A 19,144-nucleotide genomic window follows, 5' to 3' on the forward strand; every position below is an offset into this window, starting at 1 on the left:
CGGGATGATTGTATTGAAGGCTGAGCTGTAATCGATGAAGAGTAGCCTCACATAGCTCCCCTGGTGTTCCAGGTGGCTCAGCGCAGTGTGGAGAGCTATGGCTATGGCATCCTCCGTGGATCTGTTTGCTCTATAAGCAAACTGATGTGGATCGAAGGTCTGAGGAAGGCTGTCTTTGATGTGGTGAAGAACCAGCCTCTCAAAGCACTTCATGATGACCGGTGTTAGGGCGACTGGGCGGTAGTCGTTGAGGCTGTCTGTGGATGATTTCTTGGGCACGGGGATGATTGTAGCTGTCTTCAGGCAGGATGGGATGGTGGCTTGAGACAGGGAACGGTTGAAGATGCAGGTGAAAACTTGTGAGAGCTGGTCTGCACAGGCTTTGAGCACCTTCCCTGGTATCCCGTCCGGGCCAGCTGCCTTCCTTGGGTTTACTGCTCTTAGCACCCGTCTCACTTCAGAATCCTGTACAGTCAGTGTGACGGTGCTGGGTGCTGGTGGCTGCGGAGGTGGTGAGGCTGTATGGGGCTCAGTTTTCTCAAATCTTGCGAAGAAGCAGTTCAGCTCCTCTGCCAGCGAGGCGTCTGGGTTCCCAGGTGTGATATTACAGCCCCTGAAGTTTGTGATATGCTGTATGCCTTGCCACACCTGTCGCGGGTTGTTATCAGAGAGGTGGTCCTCTATCCTCTTCTTGTAGGCCAACTTAGCATCCTTGATTCCTCTCTTCAGGTCTGCTCTGGAGGCACTGTACAGTTCCCTGTCACCTGACTTGAAGGCAGCGTCACGCTTCCTGAGCAGCATTCGGACCTGGCTGGTCATCCAGGGTTTCTGGTTGGGAAAAACCCTGATGCTCTTTTCCACAGTGACGTTCCCAATGCAGTACCTGATGTATGACAGTACTGCTTCTGTGTGCTCTGCCAGGTCCTGGTGTTCAAATACCTCCCACTGAGTGTTCGCATAACAGTCCTGTAGCTGAGAGAGTGCATCGTCCGGCCAGGTTGTAACAGTCTTTTTGAGAGGTGTAGTTCTCCTCCTGAGAGGGGTGTATGCCGGGGTAAGGAGCAGAGAGAGGTGATCTGACTGGCCTAGATGAGGTTGTGGTATGGCTCTGTATGCATGCTTGATGTTAGAATAGACATGATCCAGTGTGTTTGCACCCCTGGTTGGACACTTAACGTGCTGAAAAAATTTCGGAAGAACCGTCTTAAGGTTCGCCTGATTAAAATCCCCAGCTATAATGTGAACTCCGTGTGGGTGCGCGCGCAGCTGTGTGTTTATTGTTTTTAGCAGGCTAGCGAGAGCTATGCTAACGTTAGCATCCGGAGGTATGTATACAGCTGTAACTATCACTACTGTTAGCTCTCTGGGTAAATAATGTGGTCTGCATTTAACTGACATGTATTCTATGTCCGGGGAACAGTGTTTATCTATGATTTTGCTATTGTTTGACCAGTCATTATGTACGTAAATGCAAAGACCTCCTCCTCTGCTCTTACCGGAGTCTTGGTTTCTGTCCCAGCGGTGGAGAGAGCGGCTAGCTAGCTCTACTGCGGCGTCGGGGATCCGCGGGTGAAGCCAGGTTTCGGTTATAATCATAACACAGCAGTTCTTAACATAGCGATTCCCAGCCAACTGTAGTTCCAGCTCGTCCATCTTGTGAACCATAGATCTCGCGTTTGTGAGGAACAAGCTGGGTAGGGGAGGCTTGTGTGGCTGTGTCCTGAGTTTCACCAACAGGCCTGATCGGCGTCCTCGCTTCTGCTTTCTCTCCCTCCGCCGTCTCCGACGCCTGCCGGACCCGATAACAATCCACGGAGAGCCCGGTTGCCTCGCGACGTCGTCGGGTATATTGTGAGTTCGTTGAAAGTCACTTGTGGTGGGTAACTTATGCCTAAAACCAACGTCGAGTAAGTCCTGACGGCTATAGCAGCGATTTGAACACGTACTTACAAAAAACACGAACGAAAAACACAGAAAATAGCACAATAAGGGAGAGCCGTGAGCCGCTGCGTCCGTGCGCGCCGCCATCTTGTATACATTTGATCGGACTGGAGTTGGACTTGGCGACCCGGAAGTAGAAGGAGGCGACTTATAGATGTTGGCGGCATCAACTTTGGTGGCCTGTCTTAGTCGGACTATGGCCTTAGCTTGATTTAATTGTGCACGTAAACATACTGTATTATGTAAGTACCTCATAAAACTACACTTCAAAGAAGAAGAACAAACCTTAACTCCTAAGATAAAAAATAGTTTCTGTGAATTTGATTCCCCCTCTAATTGGAATTTGAAGAGAAATGATCAGAGAGCTAAATATGGGAGGAGAGCTAATGAGGGAAAACACAAGTGGATTAGGGAGGGAATGCAATCTGTAAAGACACAAGAGGGACAGAGGATGGAGGGGGAGGAGGAGGAAAGGGAGGACACCTCTCTTTCTCTTCATCCCATTATCATTCCAGCATCTGCTAATAGCAGGGTGTGAACATCCCAACATGGGTTATTTCACTGTGACTCCTTGAGACTTTGTTAAGCCCCCAAAGCTTTGTCTGTTTGTTTGGAAAAGAAAGTCCAGCAGTAAGTGGACAATTCTGGAGAATTTTACCTGAAAAGGGGGTGTAAAACATGTAGACCATATAAATGAGGATTTTAGGGCCGTTAATCCACAGAAAGACAACTCAACAATGAGTAGGTACAGATAATGAACAGATAATCAGCTATTTTCTTTAATCTCTGGGAAAAATTGCCAATATTTTGTAGCTGCTGTTTGTATATTTCTGTAACTATGAAGAAGAGTGTATTTTTCTTTTTAAACTTTTTGGGGACTTTTAAACATTTTTTACTGATTAATTAATATATTGTGTCGTTTTACCCATTACACTTCCCTAACTTGTGCTGGTTTAGTCTTTGCTTCTTTTTAGTTGCTTGTTTTTTCTTTATTTTTTTTAACATTCCAACATTATTTTTCCTTCTGGATTTTAATCAATTGGTGTGTGCAGAAAATGAAACAAAATCAAATTAAACAACAGGGTTTAAAATTAGATGAGGGGCGGTGTTTTTAAGGTGTTTGGAAGCCCTAGAAAAGAAGTTCCAAGGAGGCCCTACATCAAATTAGAACAAACCCCCCCCCCTCCGTGCCAACTCCAGTTTGAAGGCAATATCCCATGAATTTGGTGTTAATCCAATCCAACATTATTTGTAAAGCACTTGAAAACAACCACAGTGGACCAAAGTGCTGTACAAAATAATAAATAAAAGATATAAAACATAAATTATGTTAGTGCATAGTTAAGACAGAAGTTAATGTAAACTAAGGGTGTCACTTTTTATCTGATATTCAGACGGGTTTTCAAACTCTTAAATCTTAAAAAACAACAGCTTGAGTTCAACATACATAGCCTAGAAGTTCATCAGAATGTTTGAAGAAATTGCCCAGTTGTCCAGCAGAGAGCGCTGCGAGAGCAGCTCTTACATAGTTTAGGACATTCTAAATTCTAAATGTTGATGGAACCTGGTTCTCACATTGGTGTTTATTGAAGGTTTAGATTTAAAATAAAACTTTTGGAAGATAAAATCACACAAATGTCTCTAGCAAATTAGAAATTAATACATATAAGGGCATTGGGGGATAAATGGGTAGATTTTTCTTGAATGAGTAGAATGGAATAATAACATACATGATATTAAATTATTAAAGGACAGTGACTGAAAGAGGATTGGAGGGTCCACTGGGTGAAAGAGGGTGGAGGGGTCCCTTTTTTTTCCTTTCAAGGGAGTCGAATTTCCCAACTTCGTGGGTCTTACAGTGACTTAGACCAGAACTGAGAGAGTCTTTGTACTGGGAGAGAGAGTGAGAGAGCGAGAGAGAGAGCGAGAGAGAGAGCAGTGTATTTTCAGGTCTGCTCAGTGGGGCAGAGGGACACGGAGTTTGCCTGAATTTCGTCACACACATGCACTTGGAGTTCACGTCAAAACCTGGATTTTCATTCACACATTTACTAAGATGTTTCAAGGGTAAGACAATTTAACATATGTATTCATTTTTTTGAATGTAAAAGAAAAAGGGACCAAAATTTCAAAAGACTTCACACCTTCATTAAGCACTTTTCAGTTCCACCTCAGAGGAGAACTGTAATTTAGAAGCTGTTTCGCTAAATCCAATTTCCTCATTCACTCAGGAGGACTTCAAACAAGAGCTCATTTAAATGAACGTCTTTATACCAAAGTTTTCTATTTTCTCCAAGTCAGAACTTTTAAGTGCAGCTTCAGTGACTGATGTGTCTCCTCAGGTGGTCTCTTGCCCTGCATCTGGCTCTTCTGTGCTGGCTGGCTGCTTCCCTGCAGGTTATAGCAGGTAACGTTCATGTTAATTCTGCACTTCTTCCTTCATTACATTAACTATAAACACATTACACAGTTGAGATGGTTCAATGAATGACTTAAATGAGCACAGAAATGAATGAGTGATATGGGAATCTTCCTCACATTGATAGTATGGACCTGACAGTGGTTTTAGAATTCACGATGACCATGGAAGGCAATGACATTTTTTGTTTTGATATTTTAATTCAGTATATCACTATTTGACCAGATAAAATTCTAAATATTTGTCAAGAATGTATATCTATGGCGTATCTAAGGTAAATAATACAAATTTGATCATGCAGATATCCTTATTCTCCCAGGTGATAATCTCTGATTAGATTTAATCCTATAAGAACTGTTTGACACTGAAGGATCTCCATGTATATAGGATAATGTGTAACACAAAAATCTCCTCTATAAAAGGAACAGCATTTTCCTATTTTCCCTCTTTACTTGGTGAAGTTGACTTGTTTAAGGATTATCAGGTCAAATGCAAACACAAAACTAGCCTATTAGCATCGTGAGGTTGTTTGACTAATTTGCCTGCAGTTGGTCACTATCACTCTGCAGCCATTTTGATAACATACCTGAGCTGTTATTTTAAATTAACCAGATTAGTTCCTCCCTCCATCAGTGTGACCAAGTGATTATGTGATTATTGCCTTATTGTGTTATTGTTGTTTTGGGCATCTGCTTACTGCCATCACCTGGTCCTGGTCTCTGATTGGCTAGAGTAATAGACTGTATATAAAAATGGACAAAGTCACACAGAGCACAAGAAACTCCCATTCTAAAGCCGTGAGATCTGCAAATTTGACCGGCGCCGGGACAGTTTTGGCAAGTTTTCTTCACAGTTGTACAATATCAGCTGTGAATCTTAGTGTTGTCCACTCAGGCATTATCGTATCTATGTTCTTCTAAATGGGAACATAAATATTGACACCATGTTCTATTGAAGAAGAGATAAAAACTAGTGAGTAAGTCCATTAACTCCTCAGGAAAACATCCACTGGCATTATAAATCAAGTGAGAAGGTCATTTTCACACAGACTTCCCTTCAAACCAAGTTTTTTGAGTCGCGCCCGGGAGGCTAACTGCTACTATTGCCCTACTTCCTGATCTTTGGAAGACTATTGGAAGTCCATTTCTGTTTACAGTCTATGGCTAAAGTTGAGCTCATGTTTATGAGCCTGTCAAGTCTATTTGTGTGAGTGGAATGTACCAATTGGTGGCTTTTTTGTCCTCAAGCTCCAAAAAAGCAACTTGATATTTTGAAGGCTTTATTATTAAAGTGGTTCTCATTTATAATGGTTTTGTTACTGTTGCTGCATGCAACCCAGCAGATGCATTTTATAATTGTAAAAACTATCTTATGAGTTATTTCAACTTCTCGTTACTTTGCTGTCATCATAATTGCTGCTATGTCGCAGTCTCTAAAGCGAACGAGCCGTTCAAATCCTTTTCCAACACCAAATAATGTGGTCTTATTTTGAAAAGCACAAAAAAGCTACACGTCGAACTCCATCCTTTGCTCTTTGCAGGTCAAAGCCTGTTTCCATCTCCATTTTCACACGTCTGTCTGTGGTTTTCACTCACTCCCCCCCCCCCCCCCCCCCCCCCGCTGTGTGACTCTTCTCTGTAGGAGAGAGAGTGTTTTTGTTTGTTTGGCAACGGACTCTGCTTCCTTTGCCCTCTTTATCCAGTGTGTTTGTGTGTGTGTGTGTGGAAGTGGCAGACAAGTCAAACGCTGCACCAGGGTGAGAAATTAAGTGTATAGTGTGTGCATGAAGAGGGGGTTAAAACTGAGCTTTGAAGACGGACCTTGAGAACATTCTTGATCCTGTGCCACTTTAATGTCTGTATGTGTGCAGGTGTGTTTGTGGCAAAAAAAATGTTTTCTTACTTTTTCTTGTTATTTTACCAGATTCAGCGCAAACAAACAGTTTCCCTTTCTCACAAAGGAATTTTCTGTGGAACATAGTTGAACTTGTTGCCACCGGCAACGATGAATAGCGAAGACACAATAGTGACTGTAACAGCTGAAATCCCAGAATCAGCTTTAAATATCATACATGTCTATGAGTGTAGCCTTGAGCAAATCATCTCGGCTGCAAATTGCTAAAGCAAAGCTGCATCAAATTTTTTTTGGTACACTACGAAATTTACTTATTTTATCCTCCAAAAACAGTAGGTATATACAGTATGTTGTACATGTTTTTGCTGTGGGCAAACCCACACGTACCACAAGTGGCGATAGAACCAGTCATACTCACAAAACATGTGATACTTTTTAAATAATACTGTATCTTATCAAGTTACCATGCTCTAGTTTTGCTACAAGACATCATTACATTACAATACAACATTTACTGAATGAAGTAAGTCCTCCTCCAGTACTCTAGGTGTCCACTTTCAGGTTGTTAGAATGTGTTTTCCAGTTGACTTTTTATATCACAGACCAAAACAACTTAGGCTGACGTCTTGGTGGTACCATGACGAGCGCCATTTTGTGCCTTTCACACCATAAATTCAGTCACCATGTTTTTATCGTGGTTGTCTTTTAGTCTTTTAGTCAAACACATCTAATAATCTTTTTCTTTTGCCACATTGGTTTTTAATGCATTGGTCAGCAACTGGTGGCCCGTGGGCCAAAACTGGATTACTATCCGGCCCGGTAGATTAATAATATTTAAAAAAAATTTGATTTAAATTGTTTGCTTTTCTTCAGAGCCTTTATTGTGAAAACATGTTTGTTTATGTTTTATGACACTAGTATCAGTCTGTGGCAAATTCAGGTTACTTTTTAAACCAAAAGATCTCCTTCTTTGTGGGTTTACCTTTGCAGAGAAGCTGCAGCTTGAGCTGCAACACAGGAATTCTTCCTGACTGTTGTTCACACACCAAATTTCACCATGTCCCCTCAAACACACTCTTACCTCCAGGAAACTTCACTCTCCATTTACAGCTGGTTGAGTTGCTCTGAATGGATTCTAAATGGATTCTATGTTTAGCCAATATCAGTGATTGTGAGCTGAGCCCAGTAGGAGCATGTTTTGATGTTTGTGCATACAGTTTAAAACCAAGTCACATTCTTCTTTAGCACTTGATGTCAAAAACATCATAGTTAGTAGCCCTTCTGCACTTGATTCACATGCAGATGTCGATGTGTGTCCGCACTTGTGATAACAAGAAGCAGCGTAGTACGCACATGACACCAGGAAGGGACAGCAGCGCACAAATAGAGCACCACTTGGTGTCCGGGAAGTCGGGGTGAAGTTGTTTGCGCGTAGCCGGGTCAGAGATCACCGGATTTACAACCCCCCCTTGCCTGTGCCCTTGACAGAACATGTTCTTTGGAGCATTCACAGGTGGTCGTAGCGGTGGTTCCACAACTGGGCCCAGTAAAGCGGTCCTGGGACAGACGGATCGATTTACACCGAGTTTCCACTCCCAATTGAGATTTCTTATCCCGTACGAATTGTCCATTAATATTACAGATCTGTGGTTAAATCACTTTACTCCACCTCTCCATGTAAAACTAGTACTGTCCGAATAGGTCTTTACGCACAATCCTCTCAACTGTTTCCACCACTGACCTTACTTCATCTCTGCCACTCCACTGAAACTCCCACCATGTTCCATTCCGTGTTTTATGAGTGTGCAGAGTTGGCAGTGGAGCGTGTGATAGATCTTCTACCTTCTAAATGTCTTCAGTATATTGGGGGCCTGAACGCTCGGCTCTCACAGCAGCGGCATCCTGTCTGGAATGTGCTCAATGAGCTAAAGTGACTTTGATTTGACCACAGCTGGACACAATGGGCCAACTGTAAAAGGTGTGTTAACGGTCAGCTCTATTGGATTTTAATGTGAATTTTTTTTTTTTAAATCTCTGCCTGGAAACTTTACATTCAAGAATCAATGTTTCTTTTGTTTTGTTTTTTCCTCCCTCTTTTCCGTTGTAGATGGTGTCATATATTCCATGAGGTGATGCGGTAGTTCTCACTGTGTGTGTGTGTGTGTGTTTGGATTCCAGAGTAAAAGCTCTAGTGTGGTTGACCAATATCAGAAGATGGACAGCATCAGATTTACTGCTCATACAGTCACGGTCCTTTAGAAAGGAAACATTGCACTGCCCCCCCCCAGGCTGGGCAGCTGTTGTTGTTGTTTGGGTACCATGTTACCGTGGTTACCATATGAAAAGTTTCACCATGAATCATCATCATTGTCTATCTGTTCCACACTATCTCATGCTTTTTGGGGCCAGAAACAAAGACTTCCCTTTGACTTGAGGAGCTCCCGGGGCAGTCATTGTCATTTATGTGCAAACGTTACCCTTGTTATTTTAATGACGTTTTTATTACCTGATTTACACGTGAACAAACTGATTACAACTAAACGCCATCCCGTAATTAAGTGTTGCTTTCCGAAATAACTCAAAGGCCAACCAACACCATGGTAAGTGTAACATTGTGGCTGTTGGCCTCCCATTGCAAGATGTTACTCTATTTATTCTTATCATATTACAGAAAAATAGTGTGATTTTTTAACGCAACACCCCTATGTTTTCAAATGTGGGTGTGTAGGTGAGCATTAACTTGTGGATTTGGTCCAGTAAAAATCTTTGTCTGGCAACTGCAACATCTTGTGAGACATGAATGGACACATCCGGCATCCACACTCTTGACAACACAGACATGCTGGCTTTGTGGGCAATGAGTCACAGAAAAGACAAGTAACATCACCACCAAACAAACAAACAGGAAAGGCCTTTGCATTCAAACAGCTCATCTTCAGTTTCCACATCATTTTCAGCCATAATAACATAGTAAATCATATCTCTCAGTAGATTCCAAACCCTTCACATTTGCCACTTCATTATCCTGCAACAACTAAGTCTCATGAGAATTCAGAGCGAGACTTGAGCGAGAGTTGCTAAGGCTTCAGTTATGTTACGATAATTTCAGCCATTTCAGCATCAGATCCAATCCACAAAGCCCTGAAGCTTTGTTTGTGCTAACACGAGTCAGCGTGGGGCAGAAGGGGCTTCCTGTTACAAGCAGGCACAGAGGTGTTTATGGTCGACACGCCAACATGCCTTAATATGTTCAGAACAAAATAAAAAGTAGTCTGGGAATAAGCAGGAAGTCCACAAGGAGCTTATGAAGGGAATAACTTGTGATTTAGATGCTCATAAAGGCTACATGAGAATGGATGGAAGCCTTTATTCTGTATTTTGACAATCAGGACATGATGACGTGTTTAATATTTTACTGAGTGGTCAGTAGAAATGAGAATGTTAAGTGAACCCCTTGTAACCTTCTTTAACCCTTAGTCCATGCTGCGCCAGCACCCTTAATCAAAGTAATTGTGCAGAAGTCACAAAATAGAGAGTTTTTGATTTTGATTTTGTTTCATAAAAACAAGCCAAGTGAACTGTGGAAAAATTGAAAATTTCACAAGTTCAATACGACTTTTGCTCAGGTGTGTTTATATAGCTGGTGAAAATGAAAATCACACACCCACATCTTATAACCTACGTTTAAGTAGTGACGAAAGGAAATGTCTCATTGCAGGTGACGTCGGTAAACTTCCAGTCTCAGAAAACTGACATAGTGCCAGTCAAATGGTAAAAATCTGAAGCCTGGAAAGTGGTACAGTACAGCCCAAATCCATCTGCTGCGTCCAGACTGTCCTCCATGTTCTGATCATTCAGTCAGTGTAGTTAAACTCTGAGCAGAGATCAAATTGTGTTCAGAAAGTTAATGAGATGAAGTCGTGACTCGTGAAGAGGAGCAGGGAAACACAGGGTTTGTGTGTTTCAGGTCAAACTAATTGCTTTAACCACTTTGAGTTTTCCTTCCTGTCTCAATTCGGCATTAATCTTAATTAATAATGAAGAGGTTTGGAGAGCTGTGGACGTCCACGCCAAAGCTTTAAAATGTGTGTTTACATTTATAATCTGAAAGCAAATACAGCTTTGAATGACGACTGAGACGTTGTGACACAAAGAGTTTTGTATCGTAGTGACTTTTTATTCACATAGAACTTATATTTTAGGGGCCCTAAGAAAACACAAAACTCCCACTACCCTTGTTTTTGTGTGTAACCATTTGGGGGAAAGATGACATCATAGTCCCACCTCTTCCTCTCACATCTTATATGCATAATCCACTTCTTCTTCTCCACTAATTTTTATATTGTGTAATATTGTAGCAGCAATACAGCGCCACATACAGGCCTGGCATGTATACTACAGGGCTATCAAACTCTGTCCAGTCTAGTCTGGTCATTAGGGGGGGCAGTAAAGTGAAAAAAAAATACCTTAAAATTAATTAAATCTCACCTAATTTCAAACATTTATGATGCGAAATTAATCTATAAATACATTAAAACAGATTGATTGAAGGGCCTCATTTGGCCCCACAGGCTGCATGTTAGTAATTTTCTGGGTTTTCATGTGTGGGTTTCACAAAGACATTTTTTTAAATGGTGCAATGCTTTTTAAGAACAGAAGAGAAAAAGAAGAAAACAAGATTTTAAAGGGAAATTTCCTTTTTTATAAACACACTGACTCTAAAGTGCAGTGTGTTGTTAGAGTTCCCACTTCGAGGAAACCCACCAGCGAATTTAAAGAGAGAAGGTTGAGCACGCACGCACACACACACACACACACATACACACTGTGTTTCTGTTTGAGCCTCTGCATATTTGGGTCTGTGGCCGCTGAAATTGTGGAGCCTCTGCTGAGTTTTCTGCACAAACACGGCACTCACTCTGCAACACTTTTAAAAACACAAACCTGTTTAAAAACACTCAATTACTCCAAACTCCAACCAAACATCTTTATCCTGTGGTGACCTTTGACCTGCCTTGGTCCTCCATGTGGAATAATCTGGAACCAACTGGAAAACACTTTACTCGTAGAGAACGAGTTACAACATTTTCATTCTGATTGTGACAATTTCAATTTTCTTTGTTTCCTGAGAATCCATTTACACATTAGCTCCTGTTTCCACATCCTGTTCCCCGCTGACCCGTCATTGTTTACCTGTGGATTAGCACATTTAATTCTTCTCCTCCACTTCTCCTCCGCTCTCGTAGCCTGAGGTGACGTTAATCTGCTGCTGCTGAGATCCAGCGCTTAAGTCTCTGTTTTTGGTTGTCAGGACAGAAAAGACCAAGCCTCAGTGCTCACGAACAATAATAACATTAATAATTATTATTATAATTATAATAGTAATGGACATAGACTTTTTGGAAATATTCTATTGGATTATGATGTTTATGTGACACCGTTTTATGATGAAAATAACAAAATTGTACATTTATAGAAATGTATTATTTATTACTTTTACCTTAACTGTCTTTGCTGTGACATTGTACAATGTCCTCACATATGTTAGTTATGTTAGCTTTTTTTCTTATCTTGACTTATCTTATCTTATTTAATCTTATTCTATTTTATCTTAGCATATCTTATCTTATCTCTAAAACATGAGTGAGTTGAAAAGGGTTAGGGTTATTGTTTCCTCCCTTCCTTTCCTCTCTTCTTTTCCTCACTTCCTTGTCTTCCTTAAGTCTTCTTTTCCTCACTTCCTTCTCGATCTTACCGCTTCTTTTCCTCTCTTTCTCCTCTTCCTTACTTTATTTCCTCACCTCCTTACCTCATCTTTTCCTGACTTTCTTCTCTTCCTTATTTCTTCTTTTCTTAACTCCCTTCTCTTCTGTACTTTGTTTCCTCGCTTCCTTCTCTTCCTTACTTCTTCTTTTCCCCACTTCCTTACTTCTTTTCCTCACTCCCTTCTCTTCCTTACTTTGTTTCCTCACTTCTTTCTTTATCTTACCTCTTCTCTTTCCTCACTTCCTCCTCTTCCTTACTTTTTTCCTCACTTCCTTCTCAATATTACCTCTTCTTTTCTTCTCTTCCTCCTCTTCCTTACTTTGTGTCCTCACTTCCTTTTCTTCCTTACCTCTTCTTTCCTCACATCCTTCTCTTCCTTCTCTTCCTTACGTCTTCTTTTCCTAAGGCACTTCTTCTAGAAATCAATAATAGTGTCGATATAATGTGACTTTCTTCTTCATCTGGATTAATCAAACACTCTGGTAGAAGCACGACATTCATACAAACATCTGGTATCATAGATACAAGCTCGCTATTTACATCTGCTTACATCCTGCTCATGCATGTATATGACACTGTGTGTGTTTGCTCAGCTGCGAGTGTCGTCCTCAGAGCAAACAACCCCTCGGAGCTTCTCATCTCCTCCTTTAATACGAATGTTAATGAAGGACAAGAGAGGCACAGTGACGGGGGACGGTCGACCGTGTCACCGTCACTGTCGTGGTGTGAGGAGTCGTGGATCCCGCTGTGAGCACCACCGCTGTGACACACACACGCACACACACATATTCATGGACAGAGAGTGAAGACAGTGAAGTCCTTCAGGTCTGAGATGTTGTCATTTGGAAGCGAGTGGAATGAAAGACAACCTTCAGAGAAATGTAGACAGGAAAATATTATCTCATGTTTCCCTGCATGGTCCCTTTGGCAGAGAACCATCTATTGACATCAACCCACTGAAAAGTTCACCACAAAATTCACTATTGTTCAGAACTGCAGAAGAAATGCTGACCAGCACTGTGGCATTTTTTCCTCAGCTGTTTCTGTGGAGACACTGTTACTGTGCAGTGTGTGTCGGTGGAGATGTGTTCAGGTGCAGAAACACTGTAGCTTTTTCATATTGATTGAAATCCTTCTGGATAGTGATTATAATAATTGAGGCAGTTTCTCGAGACAGAAACAAAACTATTAGAAAAAAATATATATTATTATTGTGGATCCTTTTTGGTCTGGCTTTTTTGTTGTTCCTCTCTGTTCTGGTTATTAGTTCTGGTTCTGGTTCCACCTTATGTTACATTTTTACCTCATTATTTAGGATAAGATAAGTTAATTGCACAAATTGTACAGTGTCTTGTTTTCTGCTCTGACATACAGTATTGCACAACTTACATGCTGCGCAGATCATGCTTAAATTCATATTTTCCTTATTTTTGTATCTTGTTTTTAATTTTTTGCTTAAATATTGATTTTTTTTGCTCGTTTTGCACCAACCATTCCTGGCAATAAACCTCATTCTGATAAGATAAGATAAGAAATGAAATCCAGCAGGGGGACTCTGAGTTTGTACTCGAGGGGGAAGTGAGGGTGAGAGAATGGCAGGGACGTGGGTTTGGACTTGATGTAATGGAAAGTGTCCTTCCACAGCTGTCCACCTCTGACCTCCTCACGGCGGCCAACAAAGCCGCCGTTCATCTGAGGCACAGTGTGGAGCTCGCAGTGCGGAGCTCGCAGTGAAGGCACTGGAGGAACGCGTGCTTTCACGAGTCACACGCTCTGAACTGAGCTCTGAAGATAAGCAAATCATTTAAGATTTAGATTTGTTAAATCATCTGCCGGGCCAGATACTGATGCTGCCACGGGCCAGTTTCGACCCATGGGCAGCCTGTTAACCGTCAAACTAATCAGCTGTGATCACACGCTGCCAAAAAAACAAACAAACATATGGATCTTCAGCTAAAACTGATGGGAGTTATTTTCTCATATATACTGTACACAGTATATACATGTATGTATATATATACACAGTATATATACATATGTACAGAATATACACTGTGTATATTTCTTCCACCTGATAAAATACAATAGTTTAATAACAAATTATATTAAAAAATAGCTTTTCTTTTATAAACATTTGTTTAACAGCACATCATTTCTGTATAAACTTGCATAAATAAGTAATAAGCTGCCATTTCATTATATAATAATGTAGATTAATACAAAGTGACATCCTGATTAACGTACTAATCTCTTATCTTAGTTTTTTTTATCTCAGACTTGCTGTTTATAGAAACACTTGTTATCATTTAAATGTACACACACACACATGATTTGTCAGTCAGCATGTTTCAATCTATGAGATTATTCCTTCGTGTTTTTGTTATTGGCTCAGGAACTCCCGCGATGGTTTTACGCGCATTCTTCATTTTTAAGATAAGACGACAAACTGTTTGGAGAGAAATCAGGCACTTTGCACTAGTGTTTCACTCCTCTTACATCTGTGTTGAGGTGTGTCTGCAGGTCTGCAGGTCAGGAGTTTGGGGTTAATCCCACCCCAGGGCCCAAACTCTCCAATCTGACAATCTCACATATACTTTTTTTTTCTCCTCTAATTTAGAAGCCCTTTCCCTCTAACGTTCTCAGCCACCCCCTCTTTTCCCAAAGGCAAAGAATGGGCATTAAACAGTGATATGGTGTTTGCAGTATGTTCTGTGAAAGAACATCAGTCATGCAATTGCTATCATTTGCACTAAAACCAAAAACAAAAGTTCAAATGATCTAATTTATCTTTAATTTTGAATGCAGAGACCTTTTGAGACTCCTTCATGCTCATATTTTTCCACCTGCACCTTCTTCCTTTGTCTCCACTGAGGTTGGAGGTTGAGCCACAGGTTCATGGAGTGCACGTGTCGTTTTCATAGGTGTGTGTGTGTGTGTGTGTGTGTGTGTTGTTGTGCGTGTGCACGTCCGACACCATCCCTAACATTCCCAGCATTCCTTGTCCCCCACCTGCCGTCCACAGACACAAAAGAGATGTGATCAAAGGGACAGATCCATGTCCGGTTCAGTCACCACGCTCAGTGTGTTTGCTGCCCCCCAGTGACGTGAATGTGAATTACAAGCTGTCCTACTTAATGCGTTCACGCAAAGAAAATGACACAAAATCACTTTTCTGTTAATAACCCATTGATAAATTGAAACACAAGGTGGAAAATCACTTTTCATTCACTTTAAGGAGCAAAAAAAAGTTGTTTCCTCTCATTTTCACCATCAATACTGTTGAATATCAACCTACAGTACACGAATGAATGAATGTATATGAAATATGAAACAAAAGTAAAATAGAGAAATAAAGAGCACAGTGAACATGAATGAAACAATTAATTACCAAATCATTTAAAATAAATGATATTGCTGCCCATTAATGTGTCCAACTGTGTTCAACTGTACTCATATTATTGTAATTATGTATTTATTTTTCATGGGGAAATGATTTTTAGTTGTGATAAATTAACCCTTAGTCTTCAGTTTAATTTACTTCCCTCTTAAGTCATTAAGGACAAAAATGTCCACCACTTCCATAAAATTGGTATAAAAACTTTACAGATTCATTTATTTTGTTTTTTTCCTGCATAAATCTCTTAAACAGCTTCAGTTGATGTTGCTGTATTTATGTTGTTATTTATGGATTTTATTTTATTTTATTTTTCTTAAATCAGTCTTGGATATGTCAAAGATTAGCCAAAATATTGAGTTTGATGCATTATTGGTTTTCGTTTAGCATCAGATTTACCCTCTGACAAAAAAAATCCACTTTTTTTCATAAATAATAACAATTTTTATGGTGAATCAGTAGTTTGTGCAGAATTTGTGCCGTTCATATTTTATTATTTGCAGCACTTGGCTGCTAAACAAGTTTATGAGCCATGTTTAACTCTGTTTAACTCTGTCTACATGAGTTATCGACTCACTGCTCTACATCACAAAGCCTCTGAGTCTCAGAGTCTCAGTGGATGAACAGTTTTTCTTTTTGGCCAGAGTTTATAAAGGGAGTCTGACGTTTCCTGAACGTGGCCTTGAAATATGAAATGAAAACACGTTGTAGGAGGAGTGAGGGAGGAGGTAGGCGGGAGGGAGGGGGAGGGGCATGATAACAACACAGGCTTCATTGACTGCTTGGCATGTGTGTGTGTGTTTGTATTTGTAACCTCTAAAGGACCTTTTCTGACACACACTAACCTCGTCAGGATCATGGAGACCAAAACCTGGTCCTAATGAGGCAGAACTTTACTTACTGGTTATGGTTATGGTTATGGTTAGTTTTTCAATCCATTCAGTTTTTTTGTGAGGACATTTAAGACTTGGGTTTTAGGTTTAGCATTTGATTTGGGTTTAGGTTAAGGGTTAGGGTTACGCCTTTAGTTGTGATGGTTAAGGTTCAGGTAATAATCATATTCTCACTAAGAATGCTGCACAAACGTGTGTGTGTGTGTGCATGTATTTATATCTTTGTGAGGTCAAAAAAAATAAACGTAGAGTGGGGACATTTTGTCTGGGTCCCACAACTTTAATGGGCTTTATTATAGGGATAAAAACCTGGTTTTAGGGTTAGGGTTAGGCACAGTTGTGATAGTTAAGGTTCGGGTAAGGGGCTGGCAAATGTGTTACATCTATGACGTGTCATCACTTAGATGCAAAAACAAGTTTGTTTGTGTGTGTACTTAGGCATTAGGCTAACATTAGGCATTAGTTAAGGATGGTAAATCTTCTTTTACTTGCATTTTTTGTGATTTTTTAACTGTACTGCAAACTGATTTGATAGTGCACATCATGGTCCTGCTTTTTACATGCATTACTGTTTATGGCCACTAGATGGTAGCCAACACTACATCAATAAGAGCTCAGATATTGTCATCAGTACAAGGTCAAAAAGTTGGGGTTGTTTCTGCTTGTAGGTCTTTTTTTTCCCATCAATAGTTGAGGGAAATAAACGCGACTATAAAATGACACATGATGTGTTATAAACATTTTAAACATGATTCTCTTGAAATCAAACATTCTGATGTCTTGTGATCATGTGACTGCAGCCACTTCAGACTGAAAATGACCGTGAATAAATTCATAGCATCCCCATGTGATTGGCTGTGACAGTGAACCAATTAGTACCAAGTTTATTGATGGGGAGGTTTGCTTGGCAGAGCGGGAAGTGATTGTGTGAGATAGAGAGAGAGAGAGAGAGAGGGAGAGAGAGAGGTGAAGGGTGAAGGGGTTATTCTTTCTGGAATCCGGAGGCCCTAAATGGGGTCACTTCATAAAGGAAAAAAACAAAGGGGGAGGTTTTGAAAATACTCACAGCTTTTCTCATGAAAGTGTCTCCTCTCTCCTCTCCTCTCAGTGATTCCTCACATCCTTTTGTTTTACTTATATATGTATATGAGCACTTGTTGATGACCATTAAATATAAATCAGATCTTTCCGGAATAAACACTGACCTTGTCAAGACCAGTTGTCCTCATGGAGACCAGAACCTGGTCCCAATGAGGCAGAACCTAATTTCTGAGCAACAGGTTAAGTTTAAGGCTAGGATTTAGAATTTTGGATCATTTCCTTGTGGATCAGTTTTTCTGCACTCATGCTGATCTCCCTGAACATCCTCCTCACCCTGTCCCATTCCACACCGCCTCATCTTTGGCTAATCCAGGACTAATCAAGCCTGGAGGGGGGGACTCTCCTTAGACCTTAAACCTATCATCTGCTCCATTAGAGACCCCCCCCCATCCCTTTTTTATTTTACTCCCACAGCTTGCTCCAACCACAGCATCAGGACACACATGTGACATTCAGGTAAACAGGTGTACCTAATAAAGTGGCTAATCCTTGTAATTCATGTCAGTTGGGTTTCCTGCTCCTTTGCACCAGATTCCAACCGTTCTTAAGCTTTTTTGGGGGCCTGGGAAATCTTCATAAACCTCTTCATAATCCTCATACAGATTAAGCATATGATGAATGACATTTATATTCCTAGATGCCAGAATAACCCTCTGCGAAGCTCAAGTGGCAACCAGCAGCAGAGATTTTTTACATGATGATCCACTCCAGAAGAACTTTCTGGATCTGTATAGGACTTTACCTGCTCATAGCTATTACCATAACTTGTAAAATGAGACTCAACCATGTTACATTTAAATCGCCATAATCCAGATTATAGATTTGGATCTGGATTAAATTTAGTGTGATGGTAGTGTGTCTGATTCTGCACACACACACACAATTCCATTCAAATCTGATGAGTTTTGACAGAGATATGATTTATTTACTTTGTTTTTCCAATGAGAAAAGAGGAATTTCTTGGAAATGTTATGTTATTTTTCGTGTTGTCATCAGTGGGTAAATTATTACCAAACTTCAATGGGGATTTACTTGAGTGATCATCTACACATCATGGAAAATTCAGATTGATCTGTCAAAAACTGTGCACAGGACACTGTTAAAAAGAGGACAAATTTGTCACTTGTTTGGACAAAAACTGTCCAAGTGAGTGAAGATCAGGAGTGATTTCCTGCCAGACTGGAAACATACACAGCAAATTGATGTTGTGACTCCACGTTTCAGCCTGAAACAACAAACAGCAGCATGCACCCTCCACTCGGAGCTCCATCCTCAGCAGGACTCCAGAATTCATCGTGGACCTCATTTAAACATTTAGAGAGAAGCACAATACGACAGAACAGATCAGCCTTTGTCATCACAGACGCGGGGCCTCACTCTTTCTCTCTGCCTGATCACTGAGCTGCTGCAGGAAGAAACATGTTTAATCTCTGTTTTTAGTTCATTTCTGGCTTAAAGATGAGCATTCTCCTGTCATAATTGGCAACAAAATGGAAATGATTATGTTATTATGAAGCTGAGGTTCAGATACTAACATAAACATGAACAGAAAACCAAATCTCAATAAACTACAGTTTTTAAATCCAATATTTATTTTACATTTTAGTATTATTTATGCTGAATTTTATTGTTTTATTAGTTATATGTTTACATTTTTATTACACTTGTTTCCAAGCTGCAGTCTCCTCTTGTACATTTTAGAACATTTATATTAAGACAAATCTCATATTTAATGTCTTTTCATTTGATTTTCTGTCACACTTTTTGTCATATAGT

The 19,144-nt window shown here is 40.4% G+C and overlaps 1 protein-coding gene across 1 annotated transcript in view; it reads left to right on the forward strand.

Annotated features, from left to right (window-relative positions):
* Window positions 1-3,806: 3,806 nt before the first annotated feature.
* col15a1b (collagen, type XV, alpha 1b) overlaps window positions 3,807-19,144 on the forward strand; it is a 43,468-nt gene continuing 28,130 nt past the window's right edge. Inside the window, exons 1-2 of the mRNA XM_058624022.1 lie at window positions 3,807-4,008; window positions 4,284-4,348. Coding sequence (XP_058480005.1) covers window positions 3,998-4,008; window positions 4,284-4,348 — 76 coding nt within the window. The 5' untranslated portion in view covers window positions 3,807-3,997. The remainder of the gene's footprint in view (window positions 4,009-4,283; window positions 4,349-19,144) is intronic.

Source organism: Solea solea, chromosome 1, assembly GCF_958295425.1.
Source record: "Solea solea chromosome 1, fSolSol10.1, whole genome shotgun sequence".
Classification (NCBI taxonomy): Eukaryota; Metazoa; Chordata; class Actinopteri; order Pleuronectiformes; family Soleidae; genus Solea; species Solea solea.